Raw genomic sequence first — 23,915 nt, forward strand, 5'->3', positions numbered from 1 at the left:
TCGAGAAAGAAAACCAAGACAACAGAGTTCAGCAGGGACAGGTAGACTAAGCTGTGGAGAGAATTTCCACTATTTTAAGTGATTACGCTACTTCACACAAGCCCCCCAGTACACAGCAGCTATTGGGAATGGGTGGGCTGGGCTGGGTCCTGGAAAGAGCTCCCTTAAAGAGCTGACTTCTGCCACATCCAAACCAGCTCAGCTTACAGACTTGGGAGAATCAGATTCCTGCCCAAGGGCCATCTGTGAGTCTGCTGTGTCTCTCAATTAATTCCTCAGAGACCAAAAGGACGAGCCAAGATATCAAGTTACCTGAACTTTGACATCCCTACTATTGATTATCTCCACAATGCCTACCACGTCATCAAACACCAGGCCAAGCTTCTTACAGTTATCTAGGAGGAGAAAGGAAGCAGATCAACAGTGTAACTGCAAGGGACAAGAACGTAAGAATTTATAAAGCAGTGGAAAATGGCCCCAGCCCTCTCCGGCTCCAGGTCAGAATCTGCCTCAGGGCAGCAAGGAGGACTCACCTACTGTAATGGAGTTAATCTTGCCCTTGATTTGCAAAGTCGTGTTGACACACTTGTAGATGTAAGCCACCTGCTTCAGCTCAGTGTCCTCAATCACCAGGTTGGAAACATTCTCCTGGTTTTCCTGATGAAGACACACCCCAGGATTCTTACAACAAAGCACACGCCAACAAAACCAGTGCCTCACCCCAAACCTTTGTTCTCCACCATAAGCCAGACCCTGCACTCTTCAGCTAAATTCTGCAGAAAGCATCCTTCCTCCTCCCATTTCCCAGGAGGCCAAGCTCCTTTAACTCACCACTCTCCACTTCTTGCCTTCCAGTTCTAGCAGAGGTGGCTCCTTCTTTGTGGCTGGTTTGGGGGAGGGGCTGGTTTGGGGTTTAGGTGCAGAGAATGGTTTGGGGCCACTCCGAACTGGACCACTCTGAGCTTTCAGGGCAGGGTTCTTGTGAGTCTTCATGTCATCAGATACATGTTTCAGGGCTGGAAGAACACACAATAGCTACCTTGTTCCTGTTCTTTACACCAGAGCTTTGGACTGTGATCTGCTATCACTAGTCCTTAGCAGAAACTTCAAGAACTCAAATGCTTGAGAGGCCATCTTGCAAGCAGTTTGAGAAGTGCTTTGATGGTTTCTCTTGTCCTCTAGGTTATATGGTTTATTTAAAAAAACAAACAAACAACAACAACAACAAAAAAAAAACAACTGTGTGTCGAAGGTGAGGAAGGAGCAAGAATATGTAAATGCACAAAAACAGATCTAGAAAGGTCTTTCTCAAGTGTATGAACATAAAATACGTATGTATGCCTAACAAAAAGGGGAAATTACGTTACAGTGAAGAAAATTTAGTACAAGAAAAGCCTCCCATACAGCTACCCCTCCTAATCAGGTGTCGGTTGGCATCTGAAGATCTACTTTTTTGTTACTATGTATTACTTACCCACAATACCGGTTTCACTGTGACATTTCACACATGTGTAGACTATGATCACACTCACTCCCATTACTTCTCTTGTCCCCTCCCCCCGCCCCTTCTCCTTCCAGTCCCTGTGTACGACACAATGAGCTTCACCTGGCTTACAGCTCGGGTAAGCAGAGGTTACGTCCTGGCTCTCCTCTGTCAACTAGTCTTTGCCTACTCACACTGTTTCATTTCCTTACAGCCATACAGATGGTCAACAAATTTGATCTAGTAAATTAATATCAATTTTTAAAGACTTTCTCATGTTTTTAGCTTTTTTTGGGGGGGAGGGGTGTAAAGATTACACAGTCTTAGTAAGCAGGCTGGTCCAAAGTACATAAACCCAAAGGACGTGGCCCTGTAGCTCTACCACGGCTTGTTTGGGAGGTAGAAGCTGTTTTGGGAGGGACTTACAGCTGGTGGGAGGGTGCTGAGATCTGCCTTCCTCAGGTGGGCTGGATCTATGCATCCCCATGGCTGCTCCAAGAGGTGGCACTTACACACTAGATTGTTTGCTCCTTAAACGTTACATGGTGCCTTTGGTGGAAAAGGTTATCTCATGCTGCACAGTATGCAATCAAAAGGATACACCACAGTAACAGCCATTTCCCTAAATGCTGGGTTTTTCCCTAACTACACCACTACTGGTTTCTGTAATAATGTAAGACTGTTTTATTTATTTTTATGAATACATTCTTAATGAAGGGTTGTACAGTTTAGAATTCCACCAGCTAGGGATAGAAGTGTCTACTTTCTCTCTAACAATAGGTCCTTCTTATGCAAATTACCCATGTGACAAGTATACATCCTCTGAGAAGTTAGCATCCCAACACAATGACTTCAGAGACTATGTGATACTTACTATGTGGCACAGGTTCCGGGAAAACTGCCAGCACTGAGTTGGCTAAGAAGGTGCCCTGGACATGCTACTTAATGACTCCCACTGTCATTACCCAAGTTCATTTCTACCCTTGAAAATGAAGTATTTATTTTTGCATTTATTATAGGAAGGGAGAGGGTAGTCCGAGGACCAAGTGGGTCTCAGGGGTCACACTCAAATCACCAATCAGACTTGGTGGCTAGCTCCTTTCCCCACTGAGCCAGCTGCTCTTTTATGAAGAATTATTATTGTGGGTAGGAGGCACTCATCCAGTGTGCACGGACAACTCGACAGTCAGCTCTCTTTCCATTTTTGTGGGTTCCAGGGATTGATTACCCTGCTTGTGCTGCAAGTACCTTTACCTACTGAGCAGCTCACTGGCCCTTCGATCACAACTCAGGTTTGATGTCCCTTTGGGTAACTTGAAGGCAGGTGACATCCCAAATGAATGTTCCCACATGCAAGCCAGGGTTCTGGTTTAGACTAGCTGTCGTGTCTGGTTGACGAAGTCTAATCCAAACAATTTGCTTTAACAACTGCTCCTCCAAAGCACTCACCATGTGTGATGCTCTCCCCCTGATTAATCTGTGCAAACAGTGCTGAGCGGGAAGCAGAGTCGTCGGAGCCGGAACTAGTAGGGACTGGGGGAGGGGGTGGCCCCGGTGGAGGGGGAGGCGGGCCTGATCCCACAGAGGGTCCGGACGGCAGTCCACTCAGTTCTTTCGCCACAGGCCCCTGAACAGGAAGTGCAGGGAATATAGTCAGCCTCTCGTTATGCTGTGTATTTTCTTTATTTGTTGTGCTCTGTGTATTTATTATAGCATTCAGCTTAGTAAGTATAATAGGGGTCTATCTTATATTTTTTAAATTTCATTTACTTTTAACTTACTTTTTTATTATTTTATGTGTATGAGTATCTTGCTTGCATGCACGGCTGTATACCACAGGTGTGCTTGGTGCTCAGGGAGGCCAGAGAAGGGGTTGGTGTTACAAACAATTGCGAGCTGCCCAGTGGGCCTAGGGAATCAAAACCAGGTCCTCTAACAGGTCAGTCAGTGCTCTTAACTGCTAGGCCATCTCTCCAGCCCCATGTCTCTCCATTTCTTTTTTTAAAATGGCTGTGATATGGGCTGATGTACTTATTTATACTTTTTTTTTCCCCTCTTTTTTGAGACAGGGTCTCATGTATCCCAGGCTGGCCTGGAAGTTACTATGTAGCAGAAGGATTGCCTTGAAATCCTGATCCCCCTGTCTCCATCTCCTGAGGTAACACACATGTTGTGAGAATTTGTTCCGCCAATGACCTTGAGGTATCAAGGCCCAATAGGGGCGTGGTTTTCCATCGACCACCCACCCCCACCACTGGGCAGAAAGGAGACCAATGACGGCTGTTTACTTTGTTCTGTATCCGAGAGTGTATTTCTCCCCATTTTATATCTTAAATAAATCCTTGATACCCTTTAATGGACTCTCATGGATTTGTTTAACATATACGTGTGACATCATGACTTGGGAATTAAGCCCAGAGCTCCTTGGATGCTAGGCTAACACTCTACCAACTAAACTATATTCCCATAGCCCTGTCTTTATAGTCTGTGTGTGTCTGTATGTATGCATGCACTCATGTGTGCACATAAGGGAGCAGATGCACATTTATTATCTGTATTTTTTTAATTCCTTGAAAGCTGGGATAGCATGACTCATTCATCTGTATCTGTCCTCCAGCACCAATCAATGTCCCTGACCAGTATTTAGTAAAACCAACTAGAATCCAGGCCTGGGGATATACCTGAAACCCTGGGTTCAATCCCCAGCACGCTTTAAAAGCTGTCATGGTAGGATGTACCTATAATCTCAGCACTTGGGAAGCGGAAGCATGAGGATCAGAAGTTCAAAGGTTATCCCGAAGAGAGAAGGAGAGGAAGAGAGAAAGGAGGACTCACTAACCGTCTTGCTCCAGGCCAGGCTAGTGGTGTGGAACTCCTTGATATAAGCCTGCAGTTCTGTCCAGATACTCAAGTAAGCTTTGACCCAGTCCACATGCTTCTTATCCCTGGGAAAGTTAAAAAAGAATTTCAAGAGTGTTATAATAGTGACTCCAGACCTCTCCTGCCCATGGGCTCACATCCTTCTGCTGGGGCATTTCTTACGCTCTGCTCAATGGCAGCTTCCCTATCATCATTAACAGTTTAATTTATAAATAATTAATACTTTAATTAATTTATTTTATGTGTACGGGTGTTTTGCCTACAAGTATATCTGTACACCATGTGTATGCCTGATGCTGGAGAAGGCCAGACTAGGGTGTTGGATCCCCTGACTGGAGTTATAGATGGTTGCGAGCCTCCATGTGGGTGTTGGGAATCAAAGCAGAGTCCTCCCCGAGAGATGCCAGTGCTCATAACTCCTGAGCCATCTCTCTAGCCTCTCATCAATGATGTTTTTCTTAAAACTGGGCAAAGTGGTACACACCTTAATCCTAGCACTTGGGAAGTAGAGGAGGTGGATCTCTGAGTTCAAGGCCAGCCTGATCTACAGAGTTGAGTTCCAGGACAGCCAGGGATACATACAGAAACCCTGTCTCGAAACAAAAACAAAACCACATAAAACAAGATGAAAGAACCAAAATCAAACCTTCCCCTTCCCCTCATGAGACCGAACTCCAGGAGGACAGGGGCGCTGGCTTGATGGCTATCTTTGACAGCACTGTTTACTAGTGTTTTTGTTAGGACCAGAAATGTAGTTTTCAAAATATGCCACAGGCAGAACTGAGCAGCGAAGTGGTAAAAGCAGGCATTTGTACAGGAGCCCCAGTGGAGCCAAGATGACTCAAGCGCTGCCATGGAACTGAGGGACTCCAGGAGCCCAGTGCCCCTGTCAGAGCAGGCTCCCAACTGAAGATGTTCCTTTAAGAGGAAACCATCAGCCGGGCAGTGGTGGCACACACCTTGAATCCCAGCACTCTGGAGGAGGGGCAGGCGGACTTCTGAGTTTGAGGGCAGCCTGGTCTACAGAGTAAGTTCCAGGACAGCCAGGGCTACACAGAGAAACCCATCTCAAAAAAAAAAAAAAAAAAAAAAAAAAAAAAAAAAAAAAAAAAAGGGAACAATCAATGTTTATTATAGAAGATACACTGCACTGTGTCTAGAATAATCCCTTCTCTTTCTAAATGGTAGCTAGAAGACTCTGTGATTATTTAGCCCAAGACCTAGTTTCGTCAGCTATAAAATGATAGGGTAAATTCCAAGCAGAGTATGGGGTAATTCCAGGCTGCTAGAAAGATTAAAGAAAGTGTGTGGTGTTGTGGACACATTTCACACAAATGAAGGTTTATTTCTTACACAACTAGTCAACAAATGTCTACTGACTGATCGTGGTCTGGACAGCTATAGAGCTAGTAATTGTAGACACTCCAGCTCAAAATTAGCAATAGAGAGAGAAGTCACTTGGGACTAGCATGATTATGTGGTTAGCACGCAGTAACCCCTTACTGAACCCCGGTGTTGGCCAGGCAGCCTTGCTGTCACTTTATCTGAATACGTGAATATGCAAGGTCATTTTCTAGCTAAGTCCCACTGACCCCTCTGCCACAGTACCACTGCTGAGACATAACAACACGAGAGCTAACTCTCGTTACAAATAAGCAACTCCTGGGGTTGGAGATGGCTCAGTGGTTAAGAGCGGTGGCTGCTGTTCCAGAGGACCCGGTTCAATGGTATCTCACAGGATCTGTAACTCCAGTCCCAGGAGATCCTAAGCTCTCTTCTGGCCTCTGAAGGCACCATGCATATACAAAGAGCACATATTTACACACAGGCAAAACACCAAAACCGATAAGAATAATACAGTATTTAAGGGGGCAACTTCAAGGGCATTAATCCGCGTTACCTCCAGCATAACCCCTAAACCTGGGAGACTAAGGACTAAGAAGCTGAAGAGCGTCTGCCATTCAGAATGGAAAAAGAAAGAGAAGCAGAACTAGTTCCTGCTTGCAAATGCACTGTCTATGAGCCGGGGTCCACCGAGCTTCCCACAGAACAGCGCTGCGGTGAGAGGCAACACAGAAGCCCTCCAGGGAGCAGCCAGCTGCGCCTGTCCTGTCCCCAGACTCACACATCTTTGTACTCCTTCAGCACTCGGTTTGTGTAAAACATGGCAGCATCAGTCATCTCTTTCACAAAGGGGCCGGGTTTTGTAGCCTGTGGAGGAAGAAGCAGTCAGTGACTGAGGGCCTCTGCAGCTGGAACTCCTTGCCCTGCTTCGTCGTCGTTGTCCCGTGTGGTCCCCCCAACCCCCGCTTCCCTCTTACCATAGCCACCCAGCCCAGGGCCTGGATGCTTTCACTGACAGCTGACAAATGATTGAAGAACTTGCTGCCTCGGTTCTTCTCCCGGAAGGTTATAACTTCTTGGATCTGCTCTGAGATGGGTGCCAACAAATCAGAGAGCTTATTCTACGAGAGATGAGAAATGACTGTGGTTAGGATTTCTGTAAAAGCTACAGATGCTGATCAACTCTTGATTCTGAAGGCAAGCTTTCCCCCTCTTTAGAGACAATATTCTATGTAGTCTAGACTCCAGGATACTTCTGCCTCAGCCTCCCAAATGCTGAAATTATAACCATGTGCTAAAGCACCTGATGATGTAAGAATTTTTACTGTCTACAGTGAGCACACAAGTAAACGCTGTATCCCTCCTGCTTTGAATCATGTGGCTAAGATACTGCTCACATCCTTCCTCTGCATAAAATTTCAACTACTCAGGAGAGACTCTGTGCTCAAGATCCATATTCTATACCAGGAAAGCCTACCGTTCAGGCCACTTGTCTCTTTTCAGACCCCCTGATAGATAAAAGATGCCACTTTATTTTTGTCTCTTCACTTACATTCTCTTTTTCCACCTATCCAAATGCTTCATGGGCTACTACCCCAGCCATGGCATGCTTCTATATCATGTGAAAATATAACCAGTCTTGGCACCATACCACACACAACACTGCAAACTACCACTGGACCCATGTATGTTCTTCCTTTCCTTTGTTTCTCTGTGAGACAGGGTCTTATGCAGCCCAGGCTGGTCTTTATGTAACTGAGGATAACCTTAAACTCCTCCTGATCTTCTGTCTCTACCTCCCAAATGCTAGGATTAAAGGTACACCACCAAGCCTGGTGTAAATATGCTTTTCTTTTCCTGTTAATTTTTCAAAGGCAAGGGCTTTGTCCGAGTTCTCCTTTGTCCTCCATGTACCATGAGCCAAACAGCAGCTGCTGAATAGAGAGCTGGTGATTCAAATGCAGTCAGTGATGCTGCCATTCCAAGCTGCTTAGCAAAATCGATGAACCTCCTGTTTCCATTTTTTTGATTCTACCCTCAAAACTGTTTCCTAATCATGTCAGTTCTCAGATCCTACATGCACACAGTCTAATGAGAAGTGTGAAAACTTCTTCTCTAAAAGCCCAGTCAGTAAATATTTGTTCCCAGAAAACCTCATTTCCAGCTGGGCGGTGGCACACACCGTTAATCCCAGCACTCGGGAGGCAGAGACAGGCAGTTCTCTGTGAGTTCGAGGCCAGCCTGGTCTACAGAGTGAGTTCCATGATAGCCAGGGCTATTTCACAGAGAAACCCTGTCTTTAAAAAAAAAAAACAAAAAAAAAACAAAAAAAAAAAACACAAAAAAACTTCATTTCCATACATGGGAGACAGGTCAGATTGGGTTGCAACTTGTAGCTTTGCTAACGCTTGGTCTAAAACATGACAATGTCTCAGCTGCTTTATTTATTTGGGAAAGTATGAGCTTGGAGAAAAGATCGAGATAAAACTCTCATCACTCAAGACAGAAATTTCAATTATCCTGCATTATTTTCGCATTACTTAGGCTTGACACGGATCAAGTGTTTAATTTTAGCTTTAGCAGGAAGACTTATTTTATAATCTTCTATGACTAGGAAAGCCTAAGACAGAAGACTCTTTCCTTCTGAGAACACTCTCATTTCTCTAATTTAACTTTCCACATCTTGTAGCACACAATGCTGAAGTACGAGTTAAAGGAAGACCCTGAGATCAGTAAAGGATAAGGGGAGTCACAGCTCCAGGGGCTTGGGTGCTCCCCCACAGCCTTGCCCACCTATCAGAAAACACCAGAGCCGCCTGTTTGCTGACAGAGGCAGCAGCATCCCAGGGGCAACTCAAGTTATAGACAAAATGACAGAAAACAAAAGTCACCAGGGACCCGTAGCTACCCAAGGCACATTCCCACGAGGGCTCTTGATTCGGAATGACTGTATATTACCACGAGTATGATAGGTCTATTACAGCATGTTGTGACCGCCTCTTGGAAATTTCTCGGTTTGCCTTGAGCAACAGAACAAACTAAACCACCTAGTAATGAATGAACTTACACCGGCTGGCTGCTGGCACTGAGAAGCTGTAACCAGGAGAGCTCGCTCCAACTTCAGGCCTGTGTGGACCATCTCCGCCTGCAGGAAGAAACAATCAGCCATCCATGCCACATGACAATGGAGAGGTCCTAATCAAGTAGAACCTGAAACCTCCATGTCACAGGCCCTGACAGTACCCAAGCCCTCCATGCTGTCTGCCTCATGTATCCTAGAGTCCAGGGACTGATACCAGAATCACATTTCCTATTGTTCTTGTTGGAACTTTCAAAGACAAATAGCCAGAGCTGGAAATGAGGATAATTATGACTTGTCTTAGGTGAAGGTGGGTTAGTGAGTTCACATGAAGTGCTTTGGGATTTGTTTGGTGAGGGGCTCTGTGAATGCTAGGCAAACACTCCACCACCGAGCTAATAATACATCACAGCCCCACATAAATTTGTTTAAATTTATTTTTATTTTTATTCATGTATCTCTGTGTGCATATACCTCACTGTGTGCAGATCCCAATGTAGGCCATAAAAAGGTGTCAGATTCCTTGAACTGGAGCCGTAAATGGCTGTGACCCACCTGATGCTGGGAAGAGAGCTCGGGCCATCTGCCAGGGCAGCATCCCTCCGGCTCCCTACTCTACTTTTTGATGTTTTGAGATGGGGATCTTACTTTATAGCCTGCCTAAGTAAACCTTAAAACTGTGGCCTCCTCCTGCCTCAGTTCCCCAAGACTAGGAAGACAGGTGCGAGCTACTACATGCAGCTGGATTTGCACTTTCAAAGGTAAAAGTGACACATGTTTTGAAATGTTTTTCAAGGGGCTGGAGAGGGCTCAGCAGTTAAGAGCAGCAGCTGTTCCTCCAAAGGACCCAGAGTTAATTCCCAGCATCCACTGTGGCTCACACCATCTGTAACTCCCACTTCCAGGGGATCTGATGCCCTCTTCTGGCCTCTGAGGGCACCGTGCATACAAGTGGCATACAGATGTGCATGCAGGCAAAATCTGGATACATAAAAAATTTTTTTAATTTCTTTAATTCTTTTTCAAATGTTACAGAACTGTCCGAAGTGAAAAATATACACCACTCCCCCACCACTGGCAAGTCCCAGCACTAGTCCATAGAGCTTAGAGCTCTCATACACTGCCAACAGCTAGTGTATAAGGGGCTCAGGACCAGTTAGAAATCCTAAACGTAGTTACTGTTTAGAAATGATCATTCAGTGCCCCAGCAGAAAGGTGCTGGGCCCCAGAAGAGATGCAGAACGTCTATGTGAGTGTGGAGTGTGGGATGCGGGTGGCGGTGACAGGGTAGGAGGCGGTGCAGGAAGGGACGTGGGTGGACAGGCATCTGTCATTGCCTGTTCGTTTCTCACAGGGGACTCTAAGTGTGAAAGTAACCCATATTAGCATAACTAATAACTACCAAGCATGCTTTTGGAAATGCTAAGTCAGGACAATGATTCTTTGGAGTAAGCCCACCCTCCGCTTAGTTATGTAACATGAAGATAAGACCGCTAACACATTCTTCACCACAAAGATGAACTCGGCTGTACTTTATGAACAAACAAGCTCTCTCAAAGAAACACACAGAATACGTAATAGAAACAGGAGGCCCAGGAAAATGAAACCATTTCTGTGCCCGGACCAATGCAGGTAGAAGAAAAGGAGCCAGGATGCTCCAGAGGGCTTAGCTGAGAGTGAAGGAGATGTGAAGAAACCCGCCAGGCCTTAAACAGGAAGGAAAGAAAGACCCCATATCCTTACATGTTTCTGTACGTCTCCCCCAATCTCCTTACTCATCTTCAAGTACTCTGCCACGGGATTGGCGAGCAGTGAGTCAAATGCCTGCACATACGGAACTGCTCCTGGGGAAGGAAGGCAGACACACAACAGGAAGAATCAGTCGCGCAACAGAAGGATCAAAACATGCGTGGGTGACGTGTGAGCTGGCACGTATGCGGACGTCAGAGGACTACTGCAGGTCTGTCCTTGCCTTCTGCTCTGACACAGCATCCCTTCTTGTTCACGACTGCACACACCCGGCTGATGAGCCCGGCAGCTTCCCGGGAGGCTCCTGTCTCTGCCTCCCGACTCGACACAGGAGCACTGGGATTACAGACACGTGCTACTGTGCCCAGCACTGAGTGGGTGCTGTGGATGGGAACTCAGGTTTTCGAGCTTGTTTGGCAAGCACTCAACGGGCTGAGCTATCTCCCCAGACAGGAGATGTTTCTTGACAAGTGGAAAGCCAAGGAGGCAGAGTGCACAGGAAACTAGAGCAGCGGTCGGGCAGCAGGGCTGTCTCTAGCACGATCACTAACTGCCTCTGTGGCATCCTTACTCTCCAGGCTCAATGGTCTTCACCTATCGAGTGAAAATAAACACAACGAACGATCCTCCAGGATTCCTCTCAGCTCTAACATTTTATGTGCCAGTTACTGTATAGGCAAATGGTTAACTGGCCAAATCATTTAGAAATAAGAAACTTTAATATCATTTGTCATTTGACAGAATGACTGAAGTCATTCTGCTAAAGGGCAGGAAACATCACACAAGCAGGAAGTTCTTGTGTTAAAAATTACTTAACCACAGACCTCCCTGTGCCAAGTCGCTTCCTTCCTTATCTGTTCACAGGAGATGAACTACCTAAGGTAAGTCTGGGAGGTAGGCTCCCGGGACAGAAAGACTGAGGCAGGGGCAACTCAGGGTACCCCGCCGGGTCTGGCTTACCTTTTGCAGGACTGTCTCCATATCCACAGTGCATGTCAGAGGTATGTGATGACACTGCCTCCAGGCGGCCCACTGCTCTCTCCAATCTTTCTACAAGATTTTGCATGTCAGCCATAATGTTCCACCTGCTGAAACAGATCAAATGTCAGGTGTTATTTTAATATTAGACCCACATGAGGTGAGAAGGATGCCAGTTCTGTGGAACAGGATAATTTAGTAATAAAATACAGTGGCAAAGTCATCTAAAAAATTTGCAAAACCATGCAGACTTCATTAAGTAAGAAAACTACTCAGGAAAAAGTGTTCACTAATGTAAATCTTATTCAAATACCTATTGAGTACTTAGTATATACTAACAAATATTTGTGTGAGAATTTAGAATTTACAAAGTATAGTCATACATATTTTCTCAGGTTAAGCCTCCCTACAACTATTTGGAATAATTACTATTCTCCTTTTGGGGGGATGGAGGGTGAGCCCAGGTCTTCATCAATGCTAGGCAAGCACTCCATCAAATTCTCAACCACTACTATACTCTTAAAGAGAGACATTTAATTCTTAGTAACATTCAATGACTTGTCTCTAGTCACACACTAGTTACTACAGATGCCAACTTTCAAATCTCTTAGCTATGTGTTCAACGTGGTTTCCACCCCACCCCCAACTTCCTGCTGTCTGCAGTGGGACATCACACACCAGGATAAATAACAGCCTTGTTAACTTTTTATCGATGGCGGCGGGGCGAGGGTACTTAATGTATACACTAACAAGCACCCAACAAACAGGGAAAAAGCCGAAGATGGCATAAGCTGCAGACAGAGTGGCATGGGTTTCAGAGAAGGGCTGAGTGCATCAGCTGGGAGGATCAGATAAGGGTATCATGAAGCTGCCATCTGAGCCAGGCTCAAAAGAGAATGGGTAGGGTCTGGATACGCAGCCAGGAAGGAGACGACAGACCTGGAAGCTTGTTATAGACTTGTCAGAGTCCCTTCCTGAAACGGCCTCATTCACTGTCCAAGATCCTAAAGAAAGTAAGCTCCAAGGGAGGAGACAGTGTTGGTTATCTATTTGGTTCTTACTCTACTCTTCCGTCTGGATCACTATCTGGCAGGTTAGGTTGGAGGTGTGCGTATGTATTTATGAACCTATACATATTATGAAACCACAGAGGGACAAGGGCTCTGACAGCTGCTCTGACTACACACCAAGTGTGAAACATTACCTATCTGCACCTGTACAAGGTAACTGTGACTGTAGAATTTCAGTTAAAGCCTTGACTTATATTCCAATTCATCAAAACATTCGGTAGTTCAAATAACTGAAGCTGACTGGACTCAGTGACTCCTACAACAATTATGACTCTTCCACAAAATCATAGACAGCATGCCAGAATATCCCCCTCTACCACACTGGCCTCCCAGTGCAGGAGATAAGCAGCTTGCCAGACAATACAATCCCTGTTCGTTCTTCTCTGTGAGCAGGTCCTATCTCTCTGGACCCAGTCACTTGTTACCGAATGTTATTTAAGAGTGTTAGTGAGAAAAAAATAAGCATGAAAAAAATCAAAGCAACCTTTCTGTTTCCTGACCTGAAGAAGCACATAAACCTCCTGGCCAACTCCTACTCACAAGCACCAGAGACCAGGGACAGCAGACCCCCACTCTCCCTCACATTAGCAAAAGCATCAATAATAGCCATCCTGCTTCCCGGTTCCATTCCGGGCACTGGCCAGGGCACTCACATCTAATCCACACTATAAGTCTAGGGGAAGAAACTAAATCCTAACGCTATGGTCCATGCAAGCACTCAGTTGTATAACATGCTCTGTCACACACAAAGGCAACCAGTGAGGCCAGTGCTAATACAGAAAATACAGTACACACTGTGTAGGATTGTACATGCTACCGCAGCTGTGAAAACTAATTTCATTTTATTTTTAGATTTGTTTTTATTTTACATGAATGGGTGTTTTTGCTTACAAGTGTGTGTTGTTTGAATCTTAGATGGTCTTTTAATGAAAAACCCAGAGCCAGATATCAGGGTGAAAGCTGAAAGATCAGAGAAGCAGAGCAAGTCACAGCCAACCTCACCTCACCAACTCCACGAATCCTCTAACTGAAATCCTGAGTCCTCACCCGAAAGGATCTCAGCTGAACTACGAAAGGATCTCAGCTGAACTACTTTAGTTCCTGTTTCCTCACGCCTTATATACCTTTCTCTGCCCTGTCGTCACTTCCTAGGATATTAAAGGCGCGCGTGTGTGCGTGTGTGTGTGTGTGTGTGCGCGTGCCACTGCCTGGCTCTGTTTCCAGTGTAGCCTTGAACTCACAGAGATCCAGATGGATGTCTGCCTCCCACGTGACAGGATTAAGGGTGTGTGCCACCATTGTCTGGCCTCTATGTCTAATCTAGTGGCTGGCTCTGTCCTCTGATCCTCTAGCAAGCTTTATTGGAGTACACAATATATCACGAAAAGTGTGTCTGTGTATTATGTATGTAGATGGTCCACAGAGGCCAGAAAAGGAGGTCAGATCTCCTGCAACTGAAGTTACAGATAGCTGTGAGCTGCCATGTGGGTGGAACTGAACCCAGATCCTCAGGAAGTGCAGCCAGTGCTCTTAACCACTGAGCCATCTCTCCAGCCCTGAACACTCATCAATCATAACAGCTTTAGGGGCTGGAAAGATGGATCAGTGTTAAAAGACTGTACTTCTCTTTCTGAGGACCTGAGTTCTGTTCCTAGCACCACTTCAGACAGCTCCCAACCACCTGTAATTCCAACTCCAGGGAACTAACGACTTCTGGCCCCATGGACACTTACACTCACATGCAGATACTCGCAAATACACAAAATTAAAAAAAAAAATCTTCCTCCATCTCCCAAGTTGCTAAAGATGACTCCGAATTCCAGAACCTCCTGCCTGTACCTCCCACATGCTAAGATTACAGGCACGAGGGCTGGAGAGATGGCTCAGAGGTTAAGAGCACCGACTGCTCTTCCAGAGGTCCTGAGTTCAATTCCCAGCATCCACATGGTGGCTCACAACCATCTGTAATGAGATCTGGCACCCTCTTCTGTGTACATAATAAATAAATAAATCTTAAAAAAAAAAGATTATAGGCACGAATCACCCTACCTGGATAAAGCTACTATTTATAGCTACCTTCCTCCTCCCTCTAACCAAATATAGAACTCTGGGGCTTTGAGGTTTTTTTGTTTTGTGGGAATAGAGTGAGATTTGATGCGTTATGGGAAAGAATGTCCAGAAGCAAAGGGACTGAAAGACAAACCAAATGACACACCACTTTCCTCCCAAGTGCTCAGATTACAGGTGCAAGCCTCCACTTCCCGCAAGACACACTTCTCACCCTATACACTCTCTTCAGGGTGGTCAGGTCCACTTCTCCCTAGCCTTCAACTGCTATTACTGTAGAAACACACCCAACCCACTCGAAAGCACCTATCTGTTAAAGACTTCAGAGCAGCATACCCAAGTCAAGCCATTCTTCCCGGATTCAGATCTTAGATCCAGCTTCCATTTAGACATCTAAACCTGGCTGTCCAGAAGGCACCTCAAACTGAAATACAATTCCCCATCTTCCCCAGCAAGCCCTGTCCACACTGTCTCAGCGGTCCAGCACTGCCGGCAGTCACATAAATACCTAAGCTAATAACTTGGAAAGTGTCAGCCATAGAACAGTGAACAAAAGTAGTCTTTCTGGTTTTTTGTTCTGTAGAAACAGGGTCTCACTTAGGGCAAGAGGGCCTCAAACTCTTGATTCTCCTGCCTACGTCTTCCAAATGCTTCATGGAACACCATCCGAAATAAACTCACTACAGCCTCTATTTTGTATATCTCAAGAATAGATAGATGTCCCTTGCCTTCAACCTGATTAAAAAACAAACAAAAAACTCACTAAGGCTTTGCCTTGGTTACTGCCATTAACTTCCTAGCTACTCTCCCTAAGTTCAGCAACATACCCTTTCTTCATCCATCTCAAAGGCAAATGTAATTAGGATGTATTTTTTATTTTGTGTAGATATAGGGGGGGGGCAGAGGACAGTTTTCAGGTGTTGACTTCTCCTTCTAGATAGAAGATTTTGAGGCAGGATCTCTCAGTGTCTCTTGTGGTTGCGTTGTGTATGTGATCTTTGGTTGATTCTCTTGCCTCCGCCTCCCATCCTGCTGTAAGAATGCCTGGACTACAGATGTGAGCTCCAGCATCCAGCATCTGGGATTTTTTTCAACATGGGTTCCAAGAATCAAACTCAAGTCAATAGGTTTGTGCAGTGTGGGATTTTACTCACCGAACTATTGTCCCGACCCACAAAATTAACATGTTTTTAATTAATACTGTCCAGCATTTCCCATAGCAGGGTAAAGTCCAAATAAGCCTTTCCATAAGCTAGCCTGGCATTCTCACCTGTGCTCACCTGGTTTAATCTCTCACTCCACCTATCTTAACCACACTACAGCAACCAAGACTTACTGTAGCTAGAGTTTTCCTGCCTGGCCCACAGTCAGGACAAATCTCTCTCACCTGCCAGTCCCATAGCCACTCAGACCCAACCAAGTAAACACAGAGACTTATATTGCTTACAAACTGTATGGCCGTACCAGGCTTCTTGCTAACTGTTCTTACAGTTTAAATTAATCCATTTCTATAAATCTATACCTTGCCATGTGGCTCGTGGCTTACCGGCATCTTCACATGCTGTTTGTCATCGTGGCAGCTGGCAGTGTCTCTGACTCAGCCTTCCACTTCCCAGCTTTATTCTCCTCCTTGTCCCGCCTATACTTCTTCCTGCCTGACTACTGGCCAATCAGTGTTTTATTTACTAACCAATCAGAGCAACACATTTGCCATACAGAAAGAACATCCCACAGCAACTTACTTGTATTTCCATAAAAAGCCGTGTCTTCTTTCATTTATTAGCTTGGTTGAACTTTACCCTATCTCTTTAAGACTCAGATAAGATATCACCTACCTAAAAATCATGCCCATTTATGTACTTTCATGATACTGTGCACTTATCTCTATCACCACACAGAGGCTTAAAATCATTCAATAACCAACAGGCTAGAGTTGGTAAGATGGCTCACCATATAAGGGCATTTGCCACCAAGCCTAATGACCTGAGTTAGATCCCTGGAACTTACATAATGGGGAAAAAAAACACTCCTGCAAGTTGTCCTTCCACTTCTATGCTTCTGTGCAGATGGACAGGGACACGGACAGATAGACAAATAGACAGATGGACAAACACACACACGAACACACACATGAATACACATGCAATAGATAGACAGACAGATACATACATACATAGATGTAAAAGAAAGCAAACAGACAGGGACATGGACTGACAGACAGATGGACAAACACACACAATAAATAATAAATGAATAAGTAAATAAATAAATGTAAAAGAAAGGAACCAATAGGCAATTTGCCACCCTGGGCAAGGATCATGACTTGTCTTTGTAAATACAGCATTACAAAATTAACAGGAGCTAAAAATACAGTAGGTTACACCAGGTCTTTGGATAGATGAATACACAAATTTGAGTGGAACCCTACCTACTAATATCTAAAAACAGGCCTGGCCTCTCTCCTTCCTGTCAACTCTGTGGGGAAGTGTTTTTCCTCCTTCTTATAATTCTTTGCTTACAAAAAATAATGCTCATCTAAAAATAAATCCTGCCTTCTCAGTCATAAATCACACTGATATACAGATATCTTAAAACTAAGAACCACAGTGAAGTAATTTTGCTTATTAGAATATGTAATTTTAGGACCAGCAAGACGGCACAAAAGGTAAAAGTTCCTGCCACCAAGCCTGACAACCTGAGTTCAATACCCAGGACACAGAAATCCGAAGAATTAACTCCCACAAGCGATCTTCTTCTTACCCCCCCTCACACACACACACTATAGTTTCCTTTAATTAAAAAAAAAAAATTGTGTGTGCTGCGTGTGTGCGTGTGTGCGTGCGTGTGTGTGCGTGTGTGTGTGTTTTCTGCATGTGTGTCTGTGTAGATGTGTCCAAAGAAGCCTGAAGAGGCATCAGATCCCCTAGGCTTTGAGTTACACACAGTTCCAGGTCCTCTGGAAGAACAGCTAGTGCTCTTTTTTTTTTTTTTTTTTTTTTTTTTGGTTTTTTTGAGACAGGGTTTCTTCATGAAGCTTTGGTGCCTGTCCTTCCTGGATCTCGCTCTGTAGACCAGGCTGCCTCGAACTCACAGAGATCAGCCTGGCTCTGCCTCCCAAGTGCTGGGATTAAAAGTGTGCGACACCACCACCTGGCGCAGCTAGTGTTCTTAACCACTGAGCAATCTTTCTAGCCCCCTAAATTTTTTTGGGGGGTGAAGTCTGGGGGAAATAAACTGAGCCATCTCTCCAAGCCCACTTACAAGCCCATTTATTTTTGAAGGGGATCTATGTGAGGCTAGCCTGGTCTATATAATGAGTTCCAGGCTAGCAAGGGCTACATAATGAGACTTTTTTCTCAAAAATAATAAATAAAATTAAAAATAAATCTTTTTAAAAAGTGATAGAAACAGGCTATATCAAAAAAAAAAAAAAAGCTAGAATGTACATGGTATGGCGTATGGAAATGAGGCTGGCTAAGCAAGCTAGGTCAGATATCCAGGGAAAGCCAGATAGTGTCTGGCTTGATATAATGATGAAATGAAAAAGGGACTAAGATAAAGAAAGCAAAGAATTTACAGATACTATCTGACAAACAGAATGGGTTTTGAATGAAAGATTAAAAAAAATAAAAAGGGGCTGGAGAGATGGCTCAGAGGTTAAGAGCACTGCTTGCTCTTCCAAAGGTCCTGAGTTCAATTCCCAGCAACCATATGGTGGCTCACAACCATCTGTAATGAGATCTGGTGCCCTCTTCTGGCCTGCAGGGATATGTGCAGATGGAACACTGTATACATAATAAATAAATTAAAAAAAAAAAAACAAAAAAAAAACAGGGTTCGTAAGGTTACCCATCTATCTAGCTGCTCAGAGAAAAAAATGAAGGCTACTACAAAAGATTTTTTTTTTCTTTTTGTCCTGGAATTCACTGTGTAGACCTGCTGGCCTCAAACTTACAGAGATCCACCTGCCTCTGCCTGGAGGGCTGGGATTAAAGGCATGACACCATGTAGCTTTCAATGAAAAAAAAAAATCAAACCTCACAATAATTGATGCCTAAGCATTCAAACTAAATGAAAACCATTAGTCTATAAACTATCCCCTTTAGGCAACTGGGTAAGCAGCACCTAAATTAAGGCCTGGAATACTTTTTTTAAAGGATAAAATGGTTTTCCTGCCCAGAAGGGGAGAGACAAAGCTCCCTTCCATAGAATCAGTTCTCTGGATTAAAGTAACTAGGAATCACCTCTTGATGACAGAATAGTCCTTTCAACATCCTTAGCAATTAGCTGGGCAGCCCCTGACCAAGCACCTTCAGTGATGGAGGAGCCTCGACTTCTGAGACAGCCCATTCTATTCAGACAGCTCAAAGTACTCCTTATATGGAGGCAAATTTGCCTCCCTGCAACTTCCACCCACTGCTCTCAGCTCTGCCCTGGGAGGGCACACATAACAAGTGTGAACCAGACAGAGAACAAGTGTAACTGTGTGGCCCTGACTGAGGGCACGCGGCAGTCAGAGAAGGGAGATACAGACAATTCTGGAGTTACAAGGATGAGGCCTTGGAACGATGATGACAAATTAAGGCAGTAGCAGGTTCTAGCAGGTTCTAGCAGGTTCTAGCAGGTTCTAGCTAGCACAACATGATGTCCCGTTTTGGACGTATGGAATCTTGAAGAGAAGATGAAGCTTTTAAATAAAAATGTCCGGTAAGCATTTAAAAAGAGCCTGGGAAAGGATCAAGACTAAAGATAATGTTTACAAGTCACTGGCAAGAAAAGCTCATGACATCATCATGAAGAGCAGAAGGAAGCTATGAGCTTGATTCTCCAGCAATTTCTTTTGCGGCCTGAAACCCAGAAAACTAGAAATGGCTAGAGATTCTTGCCGAAGTTGCTTCTTTTTCCTCCTCCTGTGTTTTGCAGTACTGGGGACAGAAAGCAGGGCCTGGCCTCGTACATGCTACACAGACACAGCCACTGAGCTCCAGCCACATCCTCTGGACCCCTTCATCCCGACATCTTGCCATTCATTAACTCACAGAAGGCAATGGGCTGGGTTACTCCAGCAGTTCTGGTCCCAACTCAGGAGGTCATTAAGCTGGTAGGAAGAAAGTTTCTATTTTGTCCCATGGGAGTTCTAAGTCATCGACTCAAATCAAAAGGAAATGAAAGCAACCATCCAAGTCAGCCTATATTCTTAATAACCCAACTGACCTTCAAATGCTTCCCTTGGACTTTGCTTTGTAAGCTTGTTGAGACTTTATCCTAAGAAAGTAAACTAGCCTAATGCAGTGAAAGTGGTAACATGAAGATGATCACTCAGTGTTAAATATCTATCTACCCATCTATAGTGAATGTACCTTAGGCTCCTAATTATGGGAACAGCTAAATGCACTGAGGAAAAAAACCTGGATGTAAGATTTACAGTAACCATCACATTACAATGACGAACTTTGCAGCAAATTCCTCTTTTTCCTAAACTTTGACATAGAAGTCTAATTTTTTTAGAATGAAACAAGAAAAACATCTTTAATCCCAGCACCCAGGAAACAGAGGCAGTCTGATATCTGAGTTTGAGGCCAGCTGGTCTACATAGTGAGACCCGGTTTCAAAAAGGGGCTGGGGGGTCGGGGGGAACACTATCTCCTGTGTATCTCTTTCAAGCTACCACAAAGCTAAATATTAGCTACTTCTCTCCCTAACAATATAGCGATACTTAGGACTAGGCTCTAGACATGCTAATAGGAGATACCTACATGTAGGCTGGTGTCTGGTTGGTTTTATGTCAACTTGACACAAGCTAGAGTCATCTAAGGAGGAGGGCACCTCAGTTAAGAAAAATGCCTCCACAAGATCCAGCTGTAAGGCATTTTCTTAACTAGTGATCAATGGGGGGGGGGGGGCAGCCCATTATGGCTGGTGCCATCCGTTGGCTGGTGGTCCTGGGTTCCATAAGAAAGCAGGCTGAGGAAGCCACAGGAAGCAAGCCAGTAAGTAGCACCCTCCATGGCCCCTGCATCAGCTCCTGCCTTCAGGATCCTGCCGTTTAAATTCCTGTCCTGACTTCCTTCAATGATAGACTACAGTCTGGAAGTATAAGGAGAATAAACCCTTTCCTCCCCAACTTGCTTTTTGGTCACGGTGTTTCGCTGCAGCAACAGAACCCTAACCAAGACAGCTGGCTTAACCCAGAAACCAAAGAATTGACTCTGCAGAGTAAAGATGTCATCTAAATCTAACCCAAATCAGGAGCCACTGTTCTTCCCTAAGATTTTGGTTTCACTGATGAAACCAATGACCTTCAGGGCCCAAGTCCCTGCCACCTGGGGATTAGATGAGAAAAGAAAGGCCTCTCTTCTAGGGAGGGAAGGAATCCAACCCAGCATCAGTGCCTGTCTCCTGTTCCCTCCTTCCACGGTCCTCTAGTGGAGGCTCCAGGAGTGTTAGGTGAAACCAGTACTGTAGCCTAAAGCTGAAGGCTGGCCTGGGAACCAGCGGGTTCAGTGGTCTGGGCTAACAGATAACGGTGGTCTGGGATCCTCTCCCCGACACTAAGAGTATCAGGGACATTCAGCAGGCCCTTGTCACTTCCTCCTTTATACTGTGTCGAACAACTACACAGCCCATTTCGGCCTGGATGGCTGCTTTAATAGAACAGCCCTCCCTGCTCACAAATACAGATTCAAAGATGAAATCCATCTTTAGCCATGATTCAGCTACAACTAGAGATATGAAAAGATCTGTGATTCCAAGTCTGTAATTAACTTAAATATAGGAATTGTAATGGCCTCTGGGGGGAAAAAAAGAACTAAAAACACTTCTCCCCCAAAAAAGAACCTCAAACAAAAATAGCAAGGTTGCTTATTCCTTCCATTAAACATTTCAACTATTTTCCAGCCAAATGGAAAAGTTTGGCACATGTCTGGTAATAGAAGGCAAACAAAGCTGCACTGTAGCTGAGGAGTATTTTCAGAGCTGTGGCTGTTTTTCTAATTGGGTTTATATAATGGTATATCAAGAAGAAACAGTTTCATGGTGAATGCTGGAGTTATATTGCTTTAAAGGCAGAGAAACTATAAACCTATCAACTCTATAGTCCCCATCCACTAAACCCAAGCAAGCTGCCAATACCAACATGACCAAAGCAGGAGTTTACATAGCCACAGTATTGGGAGAGGCAGATCTGCTAACCTGCCAGGAAACTACCACAAACTCTGCTGCTAGGACCTGCCAGTCATTGGCCTTTCTCTAGTAAAAGATGCCACTGAGGCGCTCACGGCAGAGATGCTCAGCAGTCAGGAGCACTTGCTGCTCTCAGAGAAGACGCTGAGGTTCCCAGCCCCACATCAGGCTGTTCACAACTGTCTGTCACCAGTTCCAGGGGATCCAATGCCGCCTTCTGGCCTCCATAACCGACACAAACGTGGTGTACATACATACACCTGGGCACACATACACATAAAGTAAAAATGTTAAAAAAAAAAATAACTTGCCAGGCAGTGATGGTGCACGCCTTTAATCCCAGCACTCTGGAGGCCGAGCCAGGGGATCTTTGTGAGTTCAAGGCCAGCCTGGTCTACAGAGTGAGATCCAGGAAAGGCGCAAAGCTACACAGAGAAACCCTGTCTCGAAAAAACAAAAATAAATAAATAAATAAATAAATAAATAAATAAATAACTTAAACGGGGTTGCCAGGAGCATGGCAAGCTCTTTGAAGACAACCAAGGACTTCCTTGAAGGCACAATAACTTCCTGGTGCCTCAATGAAACAAATGATTCCTTCGTTTCAGAGTGTGAAATGCTTATAACGTGCTAAATGAAGCTACAGAGCTTCCTCCAAGACCTTAGCTGAGGAAATAAGACCCTGCAGAACCATAGCCATGTTGTCAGGGATATACCTGAGGTGGCCATGCTTAGCAGTAGGGGCCTTTGCCCTGCGAACCATCTCACCAGTACCTGTGAGGTCGTCTTAAGCAGTTCTCCACCAGGAGAAATTCTTTCCTCCATGGAACAGTTAGCAATGACTGAAGAGAAGAAGCAATTTTTGGTTGTCACAATTGAGGAAGTGCTACCAGCATCCAATTGATAGAAGCCAAGGATGCTGCCAAACATCTTACAGGACAGCCCCGAATGTCAACTGTGCCAAGGCTGAAAAAAAACCTGTTCTAATATAAGAAGCATAAGGGGAGAACAAATGACTCACATAAAACGCTAATCTAAATTAGAAAGTCAAGTCTGAATATTAATTTAGGTAAGTGTCTGAGTGGGGCTATGCTCCAGCTCAGTGGTAGACAAGCAAGTACAAGGCCCTGGGACTAAAACCCAGCACTTCCAAAACAAAACAAAATACCACACAGCACAACACAACTCGTGGGAGTCTAGCTGTGGAGACGATGTAAGTTGGAAAAGGAATTTAGACTTGATTCTTTTGGATATGAAGTCTGTAGAATAACGCGAAAATGGGCAAAGGGTGAAAAATGATCCACTTTAAAGAACTTTAAAAGATTCACTATGGTACAGAAACTGGAATGTTAGGTACAGAAGACAGGTTAATGGGAGATGAACTGATGATGGGATCTACCGGAATAATCACAACCACTGGGTAAGATACAGTATATGGCCCTCAGATTTCAAATCTCAGCATTAAATTTCAAACCAAAGGGTTTTACTTCCAGTAACACTTTGTATTTGCTTTTCTAAGCAAAATGAATCTTGTACTTATTGTTTCACAGAAAACTGAAAGAAGTCATACCTTTAAAAGCTTAGTCTCTGTTAAAATTAAAAAAAAAAAAAATCAACTAAAAAACGCATTCACTACCAACAACATGGACGAAAAGGTCCCCCTTAGGATGGAAACATTTCACAAACACTGCTTCCTCAAAGCCAGATGCACTCAGGGAGTCTACAGTGCTATCTACCTCTTAGTCTTCAGGATAAGTTTTACTTTAAAGTACTTTTATTGCTACCACTTTAATTAAACTTCTCTGAGTCATCAATTATACCCAGTTGACCTCTTAAGTATTTCTGGAAAAGTAGGAAGTACCTACAGAAAGTTCTTCATGCTGGGCTACGGCAACCCAATTAGCAAACTGACAGCCACAAAATAAAATCCAAAGACACTCGGACTAGACACCAAAAGCCCCGAACAGCCTGGCAGACAGGCCCACCCCCAGTGTCTGCCCAACCCCAGGTCTGAGTACTTCTTTAAGCCGTACAGACCAGACCCTCTTCTGCCTCACACCTGCGCTCCTGCAGTTTGCTCTGG

The 23,915-nt window shown here is 44.6% G+C and overlaps 1 protein-coding gene across 4 annotated transcripts in view; it reads right to left on the reverse strand.

Moving 5' to 3' along the window:
• The window catches only part of Cap1 (cyclase associated actin cytoskeleton regulatory protein 1), a 28,233-nt gene that overhangs the window by 2,186 nt on the left and 2,132 nt on the right, over positions 1-23,915 (reverse strand). For 2 of the 4 annotated variants that reach the window (XM_059254900.1, XM_059254897.1), the window contains exons 2-11: positions 11,496-11,620; positions 10,530-10,630; positions 8,775-8,852; positions 6,685-6,828; positions 6,489-6,574; positions 4,323-4,428; positions 2,933-3,110; positions 832-1,016; positions 534-657; positions 313-395 (exon numbers count right to left, since the gene is read on the reverse strand). In XM_059254900.1, coding sequence (XP_059110883.1) covers positions 313-395; positions 534-657; positions 832-1,016; positions 2,933-3,110; positions 4,323-4,428; positions 6,489-6,574; positions 6,685-6,828; positions 8,775-8,852; positions 10,530-10,630; positions 11,496-11,610 — 1,200 coding nt within the window. In that variant the 5' untranslated portion in view covers positions 11,611-11,620. Of the gene's footprint in view, positions 1-312; positions 396-533; positions 658-831; positions 1,017-2,932; positions 3,111-4,322; positions 4,429-6,488; positions 6,575-6,684; positions 6,829-8,774; positions 8,853-10,529; positions 10,631-11,495; positions 11,624-23,915 lie in introns of all 4 variants that reach the window. The other 2 variants (XM_059254899.1, XM_059254898.1) reach the window with 1 other exon arrangement.

Source organism: Peromyscus eremicus, chromosome 2 (genome assembly GCF_949786415.1).
Source record: "Peromyscus eremicus chromosome 2, PerEre_H2_v1, whole genome shotgun sequence".
Taxonomy (NCBI): Eukaryota; Metazoa; Chordata; class Mammalia; order Rodentia; family Cricetidae; genus Peromyscus; species Peromyscus eremicus.